The 24,304-nt window shown below is 37.7% G+C and overlaps 1 protein-coding gene across 1 annotated transcript in view; it reads left to right on the top strand.

Annotated features, from left to right (window-relative positions):
• The window catches only part of csmd3b (CUB and Sushi multiple domains 3b), a 509,580-nt gene extending 485,637 nt beyond the window's left edge, over positions 1-23,943 (top strand). The window contains 10 exon segments of the mRNA XM_051137233.1: positions 1,530-1,703; positions 7,185-7,258; positions 9,001-9,112; positions 14,619-14,798; positions 15,618-15,683; positions 17,846-18,004; positions 18,713-18,825; positions 20,994-21,081; positions 21,242-21,377; positions 21,703-23,943. Coding sequence (XP_050993190.1) covers positions 1,530-1,703; positions 7,185-7,258; positions 9,001-9,112; positions 14,619-14,798; positions 15,618-15,683; positions 17,846-18,004; positions 18,713-18,825; positions 20,994-21,081; positions 21,242-21,377; positions 21,703-21,862 — 1,262 coding nt within the window. The 3' untranslated portion in view covers positions 21,863-23,943.
• Positions 23,944-24,304: the final 361 nt, after the last annotated feature.

Here is a 24,304-nt window from a genome sequence, read left to right as displayed (position 1 = left end):
GATTCTTAATACTGTGTTGTTACCTGAATGATCCACAGCTGTTTTTGTTTGTTTGTTTGTTTGTTTGTTTAGTCATAGTTGTGATAGTTTAGTGATCTTTTCACACTGAGGACAACTGACGGACTTCTATGAAACTCAGGTTTAAACACTCACTGACGATCCAGAAGGAAAAACGATGCAAGAGCGAGGGGTGTAAACTTTTGAACAGAATGGATATTTTTATTTAGCACTGCTCTTCAGAAGCTACAGAAGATACTTACATGTTTTCCAGAAGACAAAATAAGTTCAATTTACCCTGATCTTCAAATTCAAAAAGTTTACACCCCCCGACTTAATGCATTGTGTTTCCTTCTGAAGCATCAGCGAGCATTTGATACTTCTGTAATAGTTGCATATGAGTCCCTCAGTCGTCCTCAGTGTGAAGAGATGGATCTCAAAATCATACAGTCATTGTTGGAAAGGGTTCAAATACACAAAAATGCTGAAAACTGAAGAATTTGTGGCACCTGAAGAATTTTTCTGAAGAACAGCAGGCAGTTTAACTTTTTCAGAACAAACAAGGGACTCATGAACAACTGTCACTAAACAAAAAAAAAAAACAGCTGTCGATCATTCAGGTAACAACAGAGTAATAAGAATCAAGCATATGTAAACTTTTTAACAGCGTAATTTTTATAAGGATTATACATGCATTTTGTATAATCCCTCTTATTTTGGAAAAATAATTAACATTTTGCAGATTCTGCAAGGTGTATGTGAACTTTTGACCTCAACTGTATAATGTTACAAAAGATTAAATAAATGTCAATTAAAGGCAAAAATGAAAATTCTGTCATTAATTACTCACTCTCATGTCGTTCCAAACCCGTAAGACCCCTAAGAGCACGAATTAAGATAGTTTTGATGAAATCCAAAAGCTTTCTGACCCTGCAAAGACAGCAATGCAACTGACATGTTCAAGACTCAGAAAGGTAGTAAGGACATTGTTAAAATAGTCCATGTGACATCATGGGTTTAACCTTAATTTTATAAAGCAGCGAGAATACTTTTGTGCACAAAGAAAACAAAAATAATGACTTTATTCAACAATATCTTCTCTTTGCTGTCAGTCTTTGATGCATGTTCACAAGAATATTTTCAAATAAAAAAATATATTCAAATAAAAAAAAAGTTATTTTAAGCCATGACGGTATTTTACAATATTCACATTTTTACAAAAGCCACAAAAAACACTGGACCGCCTGCTACATTTGCCAAAATTTGCAGTATACATTTATCAGAGCACACAGCTTGATGCTATATCCCACAATGCAATCTGCTATTTTGACCTTCCATTTCGAGTGTGATGAATGAACTAATGGTAGCCAATATGTGTATATTGCAGATTTTTCACTAAACATCACATTTCAGAGCTTTTAAATATACCTCACATTACTGTATTTACATCACTTTTTTTCTCTTTCTGAGAAGAAGCTGTCAGCCTCATTCATGACTAACTAAGTGTTTCTTTGTGATCTCTGTGATTATAGCTAAGTTCTGTGGAGATCCTGGAATCCCAGCTTTTGGCTCGAGAGAAGGCCGCAGTTTCATCTACCAGTCCGAGGTGTCATTTAGCTGCATGGCTCCCTACATCCCAGTAGGCAGTACTACACGCATTTGCCAGGCTGATGGCACCTGGAGTGGATCCCAGCCTCGCTGTATAGGTAAATCAATTATACTGACACAGTTTGCATGTTTAAACCATATGTTAAATTCCCAGTGAAGCAGACTGCCATAATAATTATTATAAGTATGTATATCAAAACCTAATAATGCTAAAACCAGATATTCAGCCAGCTGAAGCTGACCACTGCATCCAACTTGGCTAAGCGAGAAGCAATTATGGTCACTTAAGTCATTTGTCTCTTTATGGTTTCATGGTTCAGTTCAGCAAAAGCTAGGTGGCTGGCCAGAATTTCAAGTTTTGCTTCAAATAACACTTTCCAGTAGCTCTGGCTGCTGAGTCCTGCGATTACCGCCCACAACGAAAACCCCTTTTTTCGCCCAGTGCACAAACAAGCTCAAAATTATTTAGCAACAACAACCCCAAAGAAATCAATGCCCTCCCACAGCCCTGGCCACCCAGGCCAGTGCTGTTCCAATCAGGCCTGATGTTGTATTGACACAATTATGGTGGGAAAGAACGAAGCCACTCCTTTTTGTGACCTCAGAACAAGGGAAGTGGGAACAGTTGGCAGACGTGTAGAGAGTATGAAGTTTGGAACAAAGGCCAGGGAAAACAAAATTGCATGAGAAACTTCAATTTGACAAACTCAGTTCTTGACGGCTGGCAGTGGCAGCTGCTGTAAAGTTATTGTCCTCTGCTTCTCGGCTCAGTTCCCATGGACCTCCTCAAACACAGGTGCACTGAGGCATGTACCTAATAAATACCCAGCATTTATTAATCTTAGTTAATGTTAAGTTCTATATAGTACATATACATTTTAGCCTTTCAAGTTGTATAAATTAACATTAATGTAAAGGCATGAATTAACAATGAGAAGCAGTATATTCAAATTAACATAAACCTAGATTAATAAATCCTGTTAAAATTAGTTAATGCATTAGGTATAATGAACTCTAAGTATTACAGATTCATCATTTTTAACTCCATTTTTAGCACAATTTTATTTAAATGCTGCTATTTATCACTTTTTTCAACTTGAGTTTAAAAATGTTTTTTATTTATTGTTAAAAAAAACTAAAAGAACATACTGACGTTGCTCAAATTTAGATCCATGCTGTTTATATAGATCTTTATACTGTTTGTGTAATATAAATCTGATTTGCAGGACTATTTTCTGTTCCTGACTTTTAGTGTAGATAACTTTAGTTGTCTATAGTTAAACTTCCCGTTTGAGTTGGAACTTAAGCTTCAAGTTTTAAGTCTTTGTTCCTCCCAGGGTTTATTTCGCATTCTACCCTTACAGATTTTTCCCTTGTTACTTTCACCCCCTGGTTCCCTTACTGGAGGGTATTAAGGCACTGATCTCTTTAAAGCTGCTTTAGGGTGCGTTTGAATTGCGTGAGACACCACAGAGACTGATGTGAGCTGAATCAAAGTTATCATTCACAAAGAATTGTTTGTCTCTTTTAAAATATAGAGTCATGTGAGTTAGTTCAAACAGTATTCCAATTTAAGTATACATGCATACCATATTTCTTTACTTTTCCTTCTCTGCGTATGAACTGGCCTATGGCTGTATTATCTTCATCCATTTCTTCATGTCTCATTAACAAAGACTCTTCTCACTGTCCCCCTAAGTACAGTGTTTATCTGATTAAACCCCTCAGTTTATATATCCATGAGGGAGTCCTTCTCCTAACGTCAATAAATACATCGATAATTGTTTTTAATTGAGCAAGTAATTGAATAAATGGTCCCAACTCTGTGAGGCCATTATTGAGGAGCCGTGAACAGCCAGCAGGAGATTTGGATAAGCTCTGATTGGCGTTTTAAGCATTTAGTGAATTGTGCCAACAGAAGATGTCAGCCATCGCCCCAAAGCAGGTATAATCATTTAGCGCTTTCAATGGAGCATTATTATGGCCTCATATTACACCCTCGAAGACACCATGAAAAAGAAATATAGCGTGGTGGGGGGTGGAAATTAAGTGCTCTAAAAGGCCACTACATATTCATACACAACAATTCTTATTGAATGAATCCTATTGGCTGTTCTCACTGACTGAGATAAACCCCATGTAGTCTAGTTCGGTGCCACAGACGAGGTTAAACTCAAATAATTCATGTTTATTTCTATAGCACTGATGACGATACAGCTTCACAGAAAATTAAAGTTTCTACATCACATTTACAAGTAGCTTATCAGTGGTGAATATGTCAAGGTGATATCCATATGGCAGAAATGTACAGAAAATAATCATGCAGTTAGTTAATGACATGTATTCAAACAAACGGTGAACACTATTAACAGCAATGATTATATGTTGCAATCGAACTTGTAGGAAAATTTGGTAGTTTTGTATATTGGTTCAGGGTTTGCATCATCTGAGGTCTTCAGAGGGGTTGCCATCGTCTCTTCTCACGTGTTCGGTGATGGATTGTAGTGTGATAGAAGACTGGTTAGGTACACAAGAGCTAAACCATTTAGGGCCTTATAAGTAGTAATATTTTGTAACTGATACAGAACTTAATAGGAAGCCAGTGTTTCTAAGTTTCTAAGATGGAAGAATGCCGTTTTTGTGAAATATGATTTTCAAAAGACACGTTTCTGTCTAATATAACAAGTTTTTGACAGCAGAGGAGGTAGCAGTACATCAGTCTAGATGCAAATTGTAATCTAAGAGATTATATGTACTGTTTTTTTTGGTCCAGTAAGTAATATCTCTGTCTTATCCAAATTTAATAGGAGAAAATTGTTAGTCATCCAATCTTTTGCATTTTTAACACACTCTGTTAGCTTAGATAATTTAGAAGTTTCATCTGGTCTTGTTGAAATATACAGTTGAGTATCATTAGCATAACAATAGAAACTAATCCCATGTTTTCTAATAACATTACCAAGGGGCAGCGTGTAAGTTGAAAATGGCAGCAGGCCTAAGACAGATCCTTGCGGCGCTCCATACTTTACTGGTGTTAATTGAGATGAGTCCACATTTAAATAAATAATCAAATTCAACTAACCTTAAAAATGTGCATTTAAAGGGGTCATGAACTGAGAAACCAACATTGCCTTAATCTTTTGACATATAATAGGTCATTGTACTATGAAAACATCCTGCATGTTTCAGAACTCAAAACTTTGTTGTTAGTCTAAAAACAGCTTATATTGAAGGCAGCCTCCCAAAACGACAGCTTTTGGAATGTTCTACTCTATGATGTAATCGTGTGGATAAGCACCGCCTCCACAGAAGAAGATCGACATCGCTGCCTGTTAAGCCCCGCCCACCAATCTACGCATTGTGTTAAATGAGAAGTCCACTTCCAAAACGATTTCGAAGTTGAGGGAGAACATGAGATTAGAGTTTTCCACATACCCTAACTGTCATGAACCGGAGCAAAAACAGTCCAGGCAGAGTAAGACAAGACGAGTGTTTGGCATTAAAAAGTATATAAATTGTATTATTTTTATTAAAATAACCGATCGTTACGCTAGATAAGACCCTTCTTTCTCGGCTGGGATCGTTTACAGCTGCATTTGGGATCATTTGAAGCCGCATTTAAACTGCAGTTTGGAAGTTCAAAATCGGGGCACCATATCAGTCCATTATATGAAGAAAAATGCAGAAATGTTTTCCTCAAAAAACATAATTTCTTTACCACTGAAGAAAGAAAGACATGAACGTCTTGGATGACAAGGGGGTGAGTACATTATATGTGAATCTTTGTTTTGGAAGTGGACTTCTCCTTTAACCAGAGAGGTAAACGTGCAGGTCTATGCAGAAACCAAACAATAAAAATGGCTCTGAAAATCACAGGATGCTCAGGACGGAAAATCAGTCTTTTGCATTGCCTTTCTTCTGATCCCAACATTAGGAAAGAGTGGATGAACTTTATTTTTTATGAAGGTCCAGACTGCGTCAGTAAGAACTCAGCCCTTTGTTTACTTCATTTTACCACAGATTAATTTACAATTATCTATAGCGTCAGTGACGCAATGCTTGTTCCCTTATCCTTATCTTATCACCGAAGTGACACATTTCAATGCGGGCTTTTCAAAAAGATTGAAACTAAAAGGCAATGCTGTGCCCCCATATTGGATCCAACAGTGATGTCGCAACAAAAGTGTGAGTAACTGTTTTCATTACATGGTCACTATTGCTTTGTCTCTTCTAACAGATCATTTTATATGTACTGAGTTATTTATGCACTTTAAACCTAAATCACAGCAGCATCCATCTATGAGGAATGAATGTATGCTGTTAGCCAATCACAGCAGCAGGCGTTTACTTCCAAGTCTACAATCCACCACACCTATTCAAATAGAGCACTCTGCTGAGGGGGGTTAAAAGCAGGAGAGAAAATTGCCTATTACTTCTATATTATGTTTAATTTAGATAATGTTGTTTGATGTCAAAATCTTAATAACATTATAAGTGGACCTTAGAGAACAGTAACAAAGGCAGTTCATGACCCCTTTAGGTAAAAAATTGTGCGTCCAGTTGCAGATTCATCTGTCAGTTGGTAGAAGCTGAGAAATTAGGCAGATGGTGAAATGAACAGGTTGTGTGACATTACCTTAGAGTACAAGAAAATATGATCCAAGCAACAATAAACACAGGTCACTTGCTGCGAGGACAGGTTTATGCTGACCTGAGTGTGTTTTGTGCAGCGCAATATTGGTGACCAAGAGCTGGAAACAATCAGAGACATTTAGAAACCCAAATTAAGAATTTTACCACATAGTCAATGTCATATTTTATTGTGTTATATTATATCATTTGTTTTTCAACTGTCTATTAATGTTTTTGTTTCTAAACATGTATCTCTTGTGGTGTCTGATTTTTAATACTTGTAAAAAAAAAAATCATAGATGTGAGAAGATGCGAGTCAGTAAATCCGATGTACTAGTTTCTACTTGATACTTTTTGGCCTCCTGGTGGGCTCTTCCTTCAAAGCAAAACGAACACTGTCTGCAACACTTTTCTCAATATGGCAATGCAGTCATATATTTTCTGTGTGCTGACTCAGTATTAGAAGCTCCATGCTCAAGAAACGGCATGGAAAAGGGGTTGGTTGTGTAAGCCTTGCAGGTTGTCCTGTCATTTGCACGCCTGCATTGAATCAAGGGTCTCTGCGTCAGCTCAAAAATGTGCTCTACATCCCAATTACAGAGCAGCACAGCTGTGTCGTAGCAGATGCACTGCTGCAGCAACACTGCCCCCTGCTGCGTCTCCATCAGCCCACCATAAAAAACAACTGTTACGACACTGCTGCAGCACTTACATAAACACACAGGCCCCATAACAATCACTACAAGCGGAGTCCTAGCGCTGCTTTGAGAGATGTGTTTGGGCTCATGAAGAGCGATGTAGCTCGTATTTAAGAGAGCTGAAATGCTGTTATGCTGTTGTGGTGGTGAAAAAGAAACTGCCTCAGTTGTGACAGAGAAGAAGATACTGAGAAGAAGAATGTGACTGGGTGTTCATTTGTTTTGTCTTTCTTCTTCCTTTTTTTTCAGAGCCAACTCGTACTACCTGTGAGAACCCTGGGACACCCCGTTATGGCTCTCTCAACAGGACCTTTGGCTTTAAGGTAGCAGGATGACTGCATTTATAATAGAAATCATGTGGAGTTCATGTCAGCTTGTGTGCTGCTCTCATTAAAGCTAATGAGGGACAAACCACAATTCTAAGAAATAAGCAGTAATATGAACTAACTACTCTGAAATGTATTATTTTATATAAAAAGTAATATTAATTTTGCACAAAGAGTTAGATAAGATGGGAAGATAAGATGTTGTTAATTTATATGACTTTTCCAGGTCTAGAAATTAGTTTTATAATTCTTCAAAAAAAAATATATATAACACAATACTTGTTATTTTAATGCCTGACCACCTTGTTGAGAACCACTGCTTTTTAAAGGAAAAAATAATCAGATATTATCCTTTATGTTATTACAACCTGAAACTACAGCTTCAGATGACATGGAATATAGAGAATTTTTTGCCTTTTTCACAGCAGCAAACCATTTTATTCACAGTCATCACTGCCGAAGATCTACATTTATTTCACTGAAGAAAGAAATTAATACAGGGGTTGTAATAACAGTTTCATTTTTAGGTGAACTGTTTCTTTAGTCTTAAAATTAATAGTTGAAACACAAATTTGCCTTCAAATAAAGATTTAAAATCTTCCCTCATTCTTCCACGAAAGCGATCTTTTCAAAGAATGATTGATGGCTTTTCTCAAAGACACTTCAGACTACTCAGTGTAGGCCCTCCATTCCCTCACATCCACTACAAAATATTATTAAGACCTCTCAAGACATTTCCACTTGAGGAGCGGTGAAATGTATGCATGGATGTAATAACACCACAGAACCACTCAAAAAGAGCAAAAAAAATACTTCTCAGTAGTGCAAATGAATCTGATTATGTTTTGTCAGGGGAGCAGGACAGAGGGGTGAGCTGAGGGAGACATGAGGAGAGAAAAACACAAACTCTGAGACTGCTGAGGAACAGCGTTTATTGCCAAGATGTGCTGGCATTAAGAATTCAAGTCGTTACAGTATCAGAGGTCAAGCCCTGCAGAGGCTTCATGAACGGCTAAATATCATCCTTTCTATATTCGTAAATCATTTGTCTGGGCTCGAAAAAAAAAAAAAGGAGCCAGTCAAGCTCTTCTGCTTTCCGGGACTTAATGATGTTGGAGTCGCTGCGAGGAGATACCGCGCACCCCAGATAAGCGCCAGTGTCTATGGCTCATCAACCGTGTTCACAGTGAGCGGGGACATGTTAATCAATTATTGTGCTAAGCTCACATGCCACGCTTTAATTTTTTACTTCCCTTCGTATGTGTGCTAATGCACTGTGCCCACTGGTTTATATGCAACATTTTTTTGTCTCATGTCCTTGCTTGTTATAACATACATTAGCCACATTCACATGAGGAGCCCTACCATATATTATAGAAATAAGTGCCACTTTACATCACTAGTGGTCTGAAAAGGAGGTCACAAATGCCTCCTAAGTGCATGTACTGGTGATTACATTAGCTGTAGGTAAAGTAGGTAAGTACATATATGAGAATATCCGCCCGACATTAGCACACATCCATTTGAGCGAGTCTGGAAAGCAGATGGCGTACGAGAATGCAGAACCTGAATGATGTGAAATTTCGAGTGGCATCTTTGTAGTCGCAGTCTTTTGTAGCATCTGTCCTCAGGAGTGAAACTGTCATTCAAAACTGCAAGTATTAGGTGTTTAATATTGTGTTTAATCTGCCTCCAGAAGAGAGTTATGGGGATACTGTGTCTGTGTGTTTTTTGTGTAGGTTGGTAGTATGGTGTCTTTCCAGTGTCAGCCTGGTCACCTGCTGCAGGGCTCCACCACACGCCTCTGCCAGGCAGACCTCACCTGGACTGGGACCCAGCCGGAGTGCATCCGTAAGTGTACTCCCTAACACGTCCATGGGACCCTGTTAAAATGGCTATTTATATTTGTGAGTGAAGATTCTTATTTATAAAGGTCAGTGCAGAATGTATATGTATAGAAATGGGTCCACAAGAACATCTCATTTGGGTCCAAGTCAAAACTGAGACCAGAAGAGAGTCAAGTTCAAGTCCACATGCTGCTGAGTTATAATTGCTATAATTTCATGTTTTTAGTCTTGGCCATCAAGTCTGAGTCCAAAACCATTGTTTGTTGTTTTTGGTCTTGGTCTTGGCCATCAAGTCAGAGTGTGAGGCCATTATTTCATACTCTTTGTCTTGGACCTTATAAGTATGAGTCCAAGATCATCATTTCAGGTTGTGGTCTGGTCTGATCTTGGACTCTGTCTTGACTCGGACTCAACTCTACTCTGGTTTAATTCCCTAATCTGGTTTAATACTCTGATTTGTGGGTGAAGTTTCTCATTTATAAAGGTCAATGCTGAATTTATTTGTATAATTAAGCTATAGAAAAATGGGTCCACAAGGGTTGTAGCCGAGAACAACTAATTTGAGTCCAAGTCAAAACTGACACCAGAAGAGAGTCAAGTTCAAGTCCAGATGCTGCTGAGTTCATGACAAGAACATGAACATGAAAAATAAATAATTACCAAGAACATAAAAATATGGTTTTGACCCTCGAGTCTGAGTTCAAGACCATTGTTTCTTGTTCTTGATCTTGGCTGTCAAGTCAAAGTCTGAGGCCATTAAGTCATACTGTTTGTCATGGTTATTTTAAGTCATGGTCTTGGACTCTGACTCAACCGTATTCTGGTCCCATTCAGATTTATGGGTTAAGTTTCTCATTTATAAAGGTCAATGCAGAATGTATTTGTATAATTAAGCTACAGAAAAATGGGCCCACAAGTGTTGTAGTCTAGAACATCTCATTTGAGTCCAAGTCAAAACTGAAACCAGAAGAAAATATGGTCTTGGTCTTGGCCCTCAAGTCTGAGTCTATGACCATTGTTTCCTGTTTTTGGTCTTGGCCCTCAAGTCTGAGCCCAAGACCATCATTTCAGGTCTTGGTCTGATCTAGTCTTGGACCCTTGGACTAATTTATAAAGGTCAATGCAGAATGTATTTGTATAATTAAGCTACAGAGAAATGGGTCCACAAGTTGTAGTCGAGAACATCTCATTTGAGTCCAGGTCAAAACTGAGACCAGAAGATAGTTGACTTCAAGTCCACACGAAGTCCACATGCTCCTGAGTTCATGACAAGACCAAGAATATAAAAATATGGTCTTGGACTTGGCACTGTGTCCAAAACAATAATTTCTTGGTCTTGGCCCTCAAGTCTGAGTCCAAGACCAATGTTTCTTGTTTTTGGACTTGGCTGTCAAGTCCTAGTCCAAGACCATAATTTTTGGCTCTTGGTCTAGGCCATCAAGTCTGAGTCTGAGCCCATTATTTCATGCTCTTTGTCTTGGACCTTATAAGTTTGAGTCAAAGACCACAATTTCGAGTCTTGGTCTTGTCTTGGACTTTGTCTTGACTTGTACTCAACCCTATTCTGGTCTTGAACTTGACACAAACTACAAAACTAGTTGAACTTAAATTAGGCTCAGCCTCAGACGTCACGCCCACGGGCCGTTGGCTGAACGTCTGATACATATGGCACACAAAATTGGAAACACTTCAGGAGTTTCAAAGTCGTTATCTGATTGGTTGAATTCTACAGAATTTCTGGGAGACTTGTGTGTTGCATTCTTTAACATTACACTTGGAAACAAAGATGTTGTGATGCCAAACCACCTCATAGAAGAAGAAATCCATCATGTTTACAATTGTGACAATTAGCGCTTATCAGAATCAACTAAATGCTGGATTTTAAAATACGTCCAGTATCAATTTTACATACCAGTCTGTTATTGTGGGGAACATGACACTGCACAAAACGAAACATGACTGGTTGCTTTACCTGTCAGTTATATGGCCTCTTGGGCGGTCCTTGGACATTCAAAGCAGCCAAGGTTTCCAGACCTATCGTCAGTCTGAAGGTCTGGCTATTAAATGCCAGTTGTTCTATAAATAAGAGGTTAATATCAGTTAACATGAATTTGAGACACCATATGGCCAGTTATTTTGTGTTTTTACTCTGCTAATGACAGTTCCAGCAAGTTAATATTCATAATGATTGTTCATTTCACAACATCCATCATGTGCTGCTAAGTCTAACGGAGTCGTTCGCCTGAAGAGAGCAGGACGTTTTTATTTCTGTGCTCGTATTAACATCAAAAGAAAATATGGTGGAAAATACACTAGAAACCTATTTACGAACACAATCTTTTGCAATGTAGGCTTTTATGATGCAACATAAAGTACTAGAGTGAACTACACGCCTATTGTTTTGAAAAAGATGTCTGGGCTTGATAGAAGTTATACTTTCTTTTTACTCTGACTGAATATAGATGTTTATAGCTGTAGTTTGTTAGATTGATTACCATTTGACACTCCCTGCTTGTATAAATTAGACTTCACAACTATCAAATGATGTCATTAATTCTCAGTGGCACACTCCTGATATCCATTTTATGCTTTATGATTGTTATTAAAGGAAATATTCCACATAGTAACCCAGGAATCACAAGTTTGGTTACACAGCAGCAACTCTGTCAGTGTGAAAACACCATGCGAGTTACACTGTGGCTATTACTTATTGCTTGAACTAGCAGTGTGAAACAGACCTGTGGTTGACTCTGAGACTACTGTAATGGTCTGACCAATATAATGATTCTCTGAGGCTCATTTAAACTGATGATGTACATACTCAACCATACGAAAAAAGAATCACTTACAAAATGTCTCATTTTATCTGAAAGAGGGAAGATTAATGTTTCTTACACAATGGCCACTTGAGTTGAATTGCTTCTGAATTATGTGGCTGATATATGCGAGTTGTGATACCCTGACTACACTCCCCAGGTTCACTTCATCAAATGACAAATCGTAGTGATAAAGGTCTGTGCTCTTAGAGAGTTAAAGCAGACTAACTCCTTAAATAATCTATTTTAATTACTTTTCTAAAAATAAAACACTTAGTTTGTTTGGTTATAATACCAATTGGTTGCTCTTTGTTGTCACAGTGCACATCCCTGACATCACCTCAGGGTATTTAAATCACAAATAGATGAAGATGATTCACCCAGGTCTGGTGGGTTTTCACGGTGGGCTTCGAGGCTTGTGATTGGATTATGTCCATTTACCAACAGAAGCTCCAAAATCAACAGCATTAAAGCAGGCTGAAGTACGAGAAAACAGCTGGCCTCCAATTTCACAAGACAGATTGCCATTCAGTTGAAGCCTTTCGAAAGCTAATTACATTTTGCATCATGCCACTGCCCCAAAGTTCTGTCATTGTTTTGCAAAAATTAGGAAATTAAAGAATGAGATGGCTAGGAAGACACAGCGCTTCCCCCCCCACTTAATTGTAAATCTGTGATAAAACAGCTTTTGCGTGCTTGCACCTAATCACACCATTTTTTTCCCCCAAGAATAATCGAGATCATTCTGTAATTACGCACTGTAATTTTGTTTACACAGAGCAGTTGGCTACTCACAGAGTCAGGCTGAGTGCTAAATCATCTTTCTCATTCCCCTCTTTTATTTTACACAGAATTGGATAATGGCTGGCTGTCCTTTCCATTAGCGTTCCACTAGATTCGTCTCCAAAGAAATAATGTGTTTTTGTTTTGGTTTTTTTTTTGTGTCTTGCTCTGTCCAGAGTATTTATTTATTTACTTCAAGTGGGCTGTATCATATGATTTATAGCAATGGAAGTTTTTGGCATGCAAAAAGATATAGACAAAAAAGCAACAGGACAAAAAAAACTACAGTAGAACAAATAAATGAGAAATACTGCATACATACAGTGGCATGCGAAAGTTTGTGAACCCCTTGCAGAATCTGTAAAAATGTTAATAATTTTAACAAAATAAGAGAGATCATACAAAATGCATGTTATTTTTTTATTTAGTACTGCCCTGAGTAAGATATTTTACATAAAAGATGTTTACATAAAGTCCACAAGACAAAAGAAAATTGCTGAAATTATTCAAATAACCCCTTTCAAATTTTTGGGAACCCTTGGTTCTTAATTCTGTGTGGTTTTTTTTTTGTGTTTTTTTTTGTTTTGTGATGGTTGTTCATGAATCCCTTGTTTTCCATTGAATCCATCTTTTCACACTGAGGACAATTGAGGGACTCAAACACAACTGTAATAAAAGGTTCAAACATTCAGTGATGCTCCAGAAGGAAACATGATGCATTAAAAGCGGGGGGGTGAAAACATTTGAACAGGATGAAGATGTCCAAATTTTTCTTATTTTGTTGAAATATCATTTTTTTTCCGTTTAGAACTGCCCTTCGGAAGCAACAGAAGATACTTGCATGTTTCCCGGAACACAAATTAAGAACAATTTACCTTGATCTTCAATTCAAAAAGTTTATGCATCGTGTTTCCTTCTAGAGGATCAGTGAATGTTTGAACCTTTTTTAATAGTTGTGTTTGAGTCCCTCAGTTGTCCTCAGTGTGAAAAGATGGATCTCAAAATCATACAGTCACTGCTGGTAAGGGTTCAAACATGCAAAAGATGCTGGAAAACTGAAGAATTGGACCTGGAGGATTTTTCTGAAGAACAGTGTTCAGAAGGGACTCGTGTTGTAGATCATCCAGGTAACCAAACACAGTATTAAGAACCAAGGGTTCTCAAACTTTTGAAGGGTGTTATTTTAATAATTTAAGCTATTTTTTTGTCTTGTGGACTATATGTAAACATCTTTTATGTAAAATATCTTACTCAGGACAGTACTAAAAAAATAACATGCATTTTGTATGATCTCTCTTATTTAGTCAAAATGATTTACATTTTCTCACTAAATTAGCTGAATTTATTGCATTAAACAACTGCACTCCCATATTTTGCAGCAATTTAACTGATAGTTTATAGTTTATTTGCCTGGTAACATTCTTTTCTTTTGTGGCTGTACCGTTGATGTAGTGATCATGGATAGAAAGCCTATCAAAGTCTTGGATAAAAGAACTGGGTCCGGTGCACCGAGCCAAAACCTCAATCCCGGCTACTTTTGATCAAAGTCATAGTGATGGTGGAGCTGTTGGAATGACTGAGTGAGCATTGGCTTGCGTTTGATCTGCCGGTGTGACAGGTAAAGGTGCGCTCCCTTTAAGTGCCGTCTGCCAGCATGCATCAACGTCTGCCACACTCAAGGTTCTCCGCCAGCTTTTGTAGGCACAGGAACGTGGCGGTGTCAGCTACTGAGCGAGAGAGCATAGATCCTCTCTAAAGAAACACGCCATGTTGTCTTAAAAGTTCAAACTTCATTTTGATTTGGCCCACTGAAGTTTGAAGTCTGATTATATGGGGACCGAGACTGTTTGCTGGATAGCGCTTTCATTTCTTTTGTTTCTGTTTTTTAATTACTCTTTGTTTCCTTTGTAGCCCACAGCTGTAAACAGCCAGAGAGTCCTGCTCATGTGGATGTAGTAGGTATGGATCTACCCTCCTATGGTTACACGCTCATCTACACCTGCCAGACCGGCTTCTTTTTGTCTGGGGGGTCTGAACACCGGGTCTGCAAGTCTGATGGAACCTGGACTGGGAAGATGCCTGTGTGTCGAGGTATCAAACACTTCTATTTTCTATTTCTGTTTAACATTTCTATAACATGCATACAGAATATTCCCATCAGAAATACTCAATCATGTCAGCGCCGATAGCCTTGTGGATGCACCAATATACAGCACTGTTGCGCAACGGGTGTCTCGTGTCTCATGTCTAGTATCGATCCTGACCCCCTCTCTCTCTCCCACTTCACTTCCTACCAGCTTTAATTTTACATTTTAAAATAAAGTATAATTGATTTCTCTCTATTCTCTATTATCACACATTTTGCTAAACCGGACGACATTTTGCCTTTATGATAACTGTGACTTTGCACTTCCTGCCCAAGTGAGCATGTGCCCAGGTGGGGTGCTGGGGCGCTAGCGTGTGGCCAGCATGCTGCAGTGCTGTCAGTGTTTTATCAGCCTCGTCTTCATTCTGTAGCTCCGAGCGCTGCCAGAGCAGCCAGCACACGCCGCCACGCGTGCACACAGCTGTACACTTCAGGCTTTCCAGTAATTACTGCACATAAACAGATGTGATTGTCTAAAAATTCCCAAGCGGTCGACACAGAGCTTTTCCAAACTGTTCTGGGGCTGTGTTTCTGTCCTAAACAGCCTTCTTGTGAATGTTCAGTTATGCTGCTTGATATGTTGACCATGTCACCCCCCCCCTGCTGTCTCCAGTCACCTGATTTTTCTTTGTGAGAGGGAAGAAAGGCACACTGTTGCCTGGGGATGTTACTGTACGCATGAAATCATAAAAGTGATGCCAATTTGATCTGTCAATCTTTTTTAAACTAAATGCCTTTATTCATTTTTGCTCTTTCTTTCCCAGCGGGCTCCAAACTCTCCGAAAAGCCTATTAAACCAGTCCCAGGGACACCGAGTCCGAAGCTAAATGGTGGGTGCGCTGTTATTACGAAATGGGGTTTCATTTGAAAGACCACTTATGAGTGTTAAGTGCACCTCATTTAAGATGCATAATTCTGGCTGAATATCTCCTCTATTTGGCCACAGAGTGCAATGGTACCTTAAACAGTTACTATCCGTGATGTATTCCAGACTACAGCCCCAGGAGGAGGGGACTAATGAGGAGAAAACGGGTTCCAGTTAGTTTGACAGTAAAGTAGTCTGCCAGCCGCAAGAAACTCGACTGGAATCACAAGATAATCCTACTGAACTTTGCCAGACTTTCTTAGAGCATATTACGCATTTTACGTTTATATACTTGGAGAGCAGGATTTAGTAGGAGACAAGCTGGTGTCCTGCAAAGATTTAAGCGTGCAATGATGAGGCTCCTCCGGGCAGGAGCACCTGCAGCAAATATGAGTCACTTTCTAGAGTCCGTGACAGAACGGACAAACTGGATATCCAACGTGTTTCCAGAAATTGATGGATCCCAGAATCAGTAAGACACGAAGAACCCTTCGAGCTACTGGGTTCTGAAATGGCAGATTACAGGAAAATTGACTGCCTTTGTAAAGACTCAGAGCGTGTTAGCTGAAAACTCCAGCCAACACATTATTTCTTATCTGGCTCCATTATAAATATCTTAACTGAAAAACTGACTACTTTGTTGAATTATGGCTAAGTTTGACTTAATCATTTGCCTTGCTAGAGCAGTAAGATATGAGAGGCTATATTACTGTACATAAATATGATTATATATAATCATATTATCATATATTTAATATAAATATATACCATACCTTATACTACTTTATATTAAATATATATATTTATGTATATATTTTAAAGTATGTATATTTCTGTGTGTTTACAATACATTGTAATATCCATTTTATAACATCTTCTAGATATACAGTTGAAGTCAAAAGTTTACATACACCTTGCTGGATCTGCAAAATGTTAATTATTTTACCAAAATAAGATCATGCAAAATGCATGTTATTTTTTTATTCAGTACTGACCTGAATAAGATGTTTCCCTTGAAAGATGTTTACATACAGTCCACAAGAGAAAATAATAGTTAGATTTATGAAAATAACCCCGTACAAAAGTTTGCATATGCTTGATTCCTAATACAGTTGTTACCTGAATGATCCACAGCTGTGTTTTTTTTTTTTGTAAGTGATAGTTAATGAGTCCCTTGTTTGTCCTGAACAGTTAAACTGTCTGCTGTTCTTCAGAAAAATTCTTCAGGTCACAAATTATTTGGTTTTTCAGCATTTTGTGTATTTGAACCCTTTCCAACAATAACTGTATGATTTTGAGTTCCATCTTTTCACACTGAGGACGACTGAGGGACTCATATGCAACTATTACAGAAGTATCAAATGCTCGCTGATGCTTCAGAAGGAAGCACAATGCATTAAGAGCCAGGGGTGTAAACTTTTGAACAGAATGTAGATGTGTATGTTTTTCTTATTTTGCCTAAATATTCTATTTTTTTCAGAAGCTACAAAAGATTCTTACATATTCCCACAAAGACAAAATAAGATAAATTTACCCTGATATTCAGTTCAAAAAGTTTACACCCCCGGCTCTTAATGCATCATGTTTCTTTCTGGAGCATCAGTGAGTGTTTGAACTTTCTGTAATAGTTGCATATGAGTCCCTCAGTTGTCCTCACTGTGAAAAGATGCATCTCAAAATCATACAGTCATTGTTGAAAGGGTTCAAATACACTAAAATGCTGAAAAACCAAAGAATTTGTGGGACCTGAAAGATTTCTAACTGTCACTAAACAAAAAACCATTCAGATAAAAACACAGTATTAAGAATCAAGTGTATGAAACTTTTGAATTATTATTTTCTCTTGTGGACTATATGTAAATGTCTTTTATGTGAAATATCTTATTCAGGCCAGTACTAAATTTAAAATAACATGCATTTTGTATGATCCCTCTTATTTGGTAAAATAATTAACATTTTGCAGATTCTGCAAGGTGTATGTAAACTTTTGACTTTAACTGTATGCAGATGCATTGTATATTTCATAATATATGTCCAGAGATTGAAATGACTACTATTGAATAATATTATTTTAGTATTATTATGAATAATATTGAATGTGTAATTAATTTGTTTATTTGTTCACAGTTCCTGACGATGTGTTTGCCCCTAACTACATCTGGAAGGGCTCATACAACTACAAGGGAAGAAAACAACCAATGACTTTGAGTATCACAAGCTTTAATACAACCACGGGTAGAGTTAACGTCACATTAACAAGCAGCAACATGGAACTACTGCTTTCAGGTTGGTTTATTATTAAACTCTGCAGATTCACTGAGCTGACAAAATGCATTATAATACAGGCATACAAACAGAGGAAGCAAACATGAGGACTGTGTGTTCCTGCTATCACAGAATCAGATTCAGACCATCAATTAAACGAGTAAAATTAAACTAGACCGTTAACGAGTTAGATCATTAGACTGACTGTACCACCTTCCTCTTCCACTCATGAGACTCACTGAGTCTTGATAAAGATGACATATGCTTTACATCATCTAATTAATCTTAGACACTGCTATTGGCCGGCTATCAGGAATAATCACTGGTGAATAAAGGTGAATAAACCACCAGTCACTCATGTGAAAAATGGACTTGTCAAAATGGTATTATGATCATAACGATGGGAGCAACAGCGAACCATCAACTGATTAGTCATCAGCTAGAGTGCCATTAACCATGTCTGTGTGTCCTCAATTAAGTTCTTGTTTGTAGTTTAGAGAGTGGGCAGTTAGATCACGAGGAGTATTTATAGACAAAGAGCAGTGTCTTAGGTAATGCGGGCCTTGTCAATACTTTTATTTTGTGTTCAGACTAGAAAGTGCGTGCGCTCGTGTGTGTGCTTAGAAAGAGACAGAGAGAGTGACCGAGACAAGAAGAGAGCAATAAGAGGATGAGACACATGTACGTGGAGCGTGTAGACAGCTGTCTGCTCTCTGTTCTCTGTCATAGGTGTCTATAAGAGCCAGGAAGCACGTCTGATGCTGTTGGTGTATCATGTGAAAGCGTCTTCACCCACTACACTCAGCAAGATCAAAGAAGAGCAGTGGACCCTGGATGGATTTGTATGTGCACGTGTCTTATTTTAGTGCTATTATCTTTTTAGGTTATTTTGCACAGGATGCAGCGTTAAATACTAAAATGAAGTGGTGGATAAAGTACACACATCCTGTACTTGAGTTAAATTGCAGTATTGCTCCAGTAAAAATACAAGTATGTTACATTTCTACCAGGATTATTATAGTCAGCTAAATCTAAATCTGAAACTAAAATTAAAACCATAAAACATTTTGATTACTTGAAATAAACATTGACGGAAATAAAAACAAATTATAAAAAAATGGTAACACTTTAGAATAGGGATCACATTAACTATTAATTCAGAGTTTCCCCTTAATAAACTCCTAATTTGCTGCTTATTGACGGTTAGTTTAGTTATGGGGTGGATTAAAGGATTAGTTCACTTCCAGAATAAAATTTCCTGATAATTTACTCACCCCCTTGTCATCCAAGATGATCATGTCTATCTTTCTTCAGTCGCAAAGAAATTAAGGTTTTTGAGGAAAACATTACAGGATTTTTCTCCATGTAGGGGACTTCAGTGGGGATCAGCGGGTTGAAGGTCCAAATTGCAGTTTAAATGCAACTTCAAAGGGCTCTACACAATCCTAGCCAAAGAATAAGGGTCTTATCTAGGGAAACAATTGGTCATTTTTGAAAAAAAAATGATAATAATAATAAGCATTTATATACTTTTTATCTACAAATTCTTGTCTTGCACTAGCCCGACTTTACGCATTGCGTAATCACGTTGGAAAGGTCAAGAGTGACATATGCAGAAGTACCGATTCAGTGTTTACAAAGCGAATGTGCAAAGAAAGTCAAACGCCCTTTACAGAAAAAGGTAAAACGACAATGTTGGACTGTTTTGATGATGTTGGAGAAAATGAGATTGCAAAACTGTTTTCCCTAAATTTCCCTTATTCCTTGGCTGAGATCGTGTAGAGCCCTTTAAAGCTGGATTGAAACTGCAATATGGACCTTCAACCCAAGTCCACTATGTGGAGAAAAATCCTGTAATGTTTTTCTCAAAAATCTTAATTTCTTTTCGACTGAAGAAAGAAAGACATGAACATCTTGGATGACAAGGGGGTGAGTGAATCAACCCCTTGTAAAATACGGTTCTAAAATACGGTCATAATAATGCAGAATAAGTCATTAATATGTGCTTTATAAGTACTAATAAACTGCCAGTATTCTAGTAATGCTAATAAGCAACTAGTTAATATAGTGAGAATTGGCTCTTAAAATAAAGTGTTACATAAATAAAATACAAAAAAAACATTTTATTTCAGCTAGTTTGCAACATTTCTCATTTTGATTTAGTTTAACTTAATAACCAAAATTATAACTAAATTAAAAAATTTAATTTGATTCAAAATATTATAAAACTATAATGCTATTTCAAAACTAAAACAACACTGAATTCTACTTCAGTAAAAGTACAACAGTAATCAACTACTGCAATCATATTAGTCATTAAATATGATTTGTGAACCAGTTCAGTCGACTCAAAAGAATGATTTATTTACTAATCAAACATGATTATCTGGTTCTGACAGCGGGCGTTGTTTTTTCATTTCAGAATAACAAGGAATGACACATTTTTTCTAAAATATTTAGTAGTGAAGTTAAAAATCAGATAATATGCATTAGAATGCAGCAGCATAGACGTTTCTGATCATTTAAATGTTTCTTAAAATTAACTTGAAATTTACTTGAACTATCTACCTTTTTCTTCCTATAAGAATGGGCGCGGCCATTTGTAAATTTTATGAGTCAGGCTTCCGGTCTCATCCGCGTCCAGCTATTTTACAAAACAGCTTGTTTTGCTGCTTGAAATTGCAAATTGTTGTGTCTTACTATATTATTTGAATGTATTATCTTAATTATGAGCACACCGGTTTGCGGTCTGCACATTGTTATTCTCATTATTTTTCCTATAGCGGCTAATGAACTGGAAGTCTCGCCTTTTGGCTTACTTCTGCTTTGAAGAAAAAGGTGGATGGTTAAGGAATAAAAAATATTTAATTACTGTCCTCCATTGATAATGTCAATGCAAAGTGCTAATAAGCTATCCGTTTATTTTGCAGTTTTATTTTGACAATCTGTGTGAGAAGTAGTGATTATAAGTGGAAAATATATTTCTCTTGGTTTGATTGTTCACCATCAGGTGTCTGCTGAGCCAGATGGGTCCACATATGTCTTTCAAGGTTTTATACAGGGTAAAGACTACGGCCAGTTTGGCCTGCAAAGGCTAGGTATGGGAGCCCTTCCTGATATTTTCTTACATGCTATGTTTCATTGTAAAATATTTAATCTCACCCTGTTTCATCTATGTATTTTTTAGCAAAAAAAAAAGCGAATTAAACAGACACAAGTTCATACTAAAACGAAAACATGTTTCTCGATCTCTTGCAGGTCTGAATATGTCGGAAAGTAATAATTCGTCCAATCCACCACATGGTACAAACAGTAGCTCTGTGGCCATAGCAATCCTTGTGCCTTTTTTCGCCCTGATATTTGCAGGCTTCGGATTTTATCTCTACAAGCAGCGGTGAGTCTCGCCGTCTGTCCTCGTTTGTCAAGTTTGTTTGTGGAGTTGTTATTCCAGACAGATCAGAATGAATTTAGAAATTATTCTCTGACAAAATCATCATCATTTGTTCCAGGATGGAAAGAAATAGCTGGTGACAGATCCCGTCTTTAGAGACAGAATTAGCTTGTTTGCAGGTTATTGAATGCGATCATAATTAGATACTAGCTTTCTTCCCTGCGTGATTCCACGTACCCGCTGCCGCCCGACATCTCAAAGCTGCTGCAGATTTCATTCTAATGACGTTTTCATGTCGTGTCTCATGTGTGTTGTTTGGCTCTGACAGGACTACTCCTAAAACCCAGTACACAGGCTGTGCGGTTCACGAGAACAACAACGGGCAGGCCGCCTTCGAGAACCCCATGTACAACACCAACGCAAAGTCCGTGGAAGGCAAAGCTGTCCGATTTGACCCCAATCTGAACACAGTCTGCACAATGGTATAATTAGGTCCGCCTGACGCGAGAACATCTGTGGATTTTTTTTTTGTTTTTTTATTTAAGGGTTTTTGCTTTGTTTTGTTTTTTTAAATGGAGGTGGAAACAATCGCATTACAGTCATGGACGGATTTGTCTGGAACTCACAGAGGATGTCTAGCACAAACGCTGTTGCCCTTCCTCTGATATATAAAGCACACTCTTCAGGAACCGTTTGACCATGTGCGTCCACGGAGGACATGTATGAAATATGAAACACATTGTCATGGGGGATGATTTTGTTTTTGTGTTTTTTGAAGACTCACTCTGAAAAGCTTCTTCATGACAGAAAGCATGAAGAGATTCTTCTGCTACCTTATTCACACTCTGTGAGTGCTTCTTCACAGTTGACTGGGTATTTTTTTAGGGGAAAGGGATCTGTAAATCTACTTGCATATATATGAGGAGCATTCACCACCTATATTTTTGTGCTATATATTACCACATGGGAGACCAAGAGAGAACGATTCTAACGAGAGTTTATGAGGAAATCCACATCGACCAATACGGTTTTGTACGGTACACAGTTTTATTTACAGCTCATTCACAGTCATTCCTTTAGCTTCGGTTCATCTCTGTGATTGGACATTGAGGCATTCTGTGATGTGTGGGTAAAACGAGAGAAAATGTGCAGAAAAGTGGTGTGTCGTTACCTCCTGAGGTTTTCTTTTTAATAATTGTTATAGATCTTTGATATTCAGTGTGCGTGTCTGTCGATAAGCACCCGTCTTCAGTATCGGCCGTAGGACAAATGTCAGCATTTTGACCTGAAGCCTGCAGACTAGTTTTTCTTTTCTATTTATTTTTAATTGGTGTTTCGGTGCGGAAGTGTCATTGAGCTCCATTTGTATTTGGTAAACAAATTTGATATGATAATTTGGTCATTATAACAACTTGCCATTCTTATTATTACTCTTATTATATAAAAATTTGTATAAAATGAAATGCACTTGACATTTATACAGTATACTTTTATATAAACCTCAGAGTACATACAGTAACAGACAAATGCATGTTTCTTAAGGTATATTGATATATGGTGGCAACAATATGATCATATCTATCGTGTACATACGGCCTGTGAAACACCTTTCCAGTTATGTCTGACCCTACTGATTTGACCTTAAAAAATCTGACGAAAATGAAGACGTATCACATTGACAACAAGTGTGGTAGGAAATAAAATTCGGAACACTTTTAGTCATAAAAAGCGGGGTCAGGCACTGCCGGTCATGTGTTTTCGGGCCTGCAAGCTGTGAGATTCATTCCAGTGCCTTCTAAAGTCCTCACCACCACATTTTCCTAAACAGGTCACATGTAAGGGTATTGAAAATGATGATGTGTCGGTAGAATGAATGTGATATTACAGTCCAGGTACGCTGTTGTGCATCGGCAGGAGTGAACGCTGCAGTCTTCAGGAGGCTATGCTGACATCACTGTCCTGGAGTTCCAAAATCAAACCAACCTGTGATATTTTTTTGCATTCATTTTTGCACTCAGCCATAGGGAACTGCAGTCTTGCACGTCATTGACGTCATTTTAATTTAGTATTTATCTCTAGGATTTTTTTTTTTTTTATTAAAACATGGCAGATTTTTACACAGTGCCTACCAAAAACCATGTGACCCAGGTCTGCTGCTTCCTCACTTCCTCGACTCATTCTTCACCTCTGCCATATAGTCCTTTTATTTCTCCCCGCCGATGAAACGTTGTTCAGAAATTAAGTTTTATCCAACGCCACTGCCCGTCCGAGACGTTTTAAGTTCCTCCGCCGGTCTGAACTTATTTGCCGACAACAGCTTTTGCTATAACTGACTGCAATAAAAGAAAAACACACATTTATGATAAAAAAAGGACACTTTTCGATCCAACAGATGAATATTTGCAGTACAGCTGGGTACTCCTCCCATGTTAATGCATTCAAAAGAGATCTAAAAAGAGGGTTAAAAAAGAATAAAAAAAGTTTTGTAAAGAAATATATTTTTATGAAGAAATTATTTGTAAAATGTATGAAACTATTATGTAAATTTTCAATGCAATGTAAGATTAAAAAGGCTAATTCCTTTTGTAATGAGTGTTCTGTCTTTTCCTAGTTTTGATGATCATCTCGAACATTTACTCAAGGTTTTTCTTGTGGAAATAATCAATAGTGAAATGTGGGCTGCAAAGATAAGCCAAAATCAACAGACCAAAGATATCATCATGTTTCAACGTGTTCTCTTAATATTATTCAAATAATCCATCAGATCCGTCTCATAAGCTCAGTGTGAGCATTGTTCTGCACACAACATGACTGATTAGAATTTCACAATTAAACATTCCTGTTTACCCCCTGCTTAAATGTCACACTTGTTGGCTTCAGTCACATTTGTGTTGCTATGCGACCGCTTGATTGACACCTTCTATCACAAT

The sequence above is a fragment of the Labeo rohita genome, chromosome 19 (assembly GCF_022985175.1).
Source record: "Labeo rohita strain BAU-BD-2019 chromosome 19, IGBB_LRoh.1.0, whole genome shotgun sequence".
Lineage (NCBI taxonomy): Eukaryota > Metazoa > Chordata > Actinopteri > Cypriniformes > Cyprinidae > Labeo > Labeo rohita.
The sequence above is the reverse complement of the archived record's forward strand: the minus strand, read 5'-3'. Positions and strand labels throughout refer to the sequence as shown.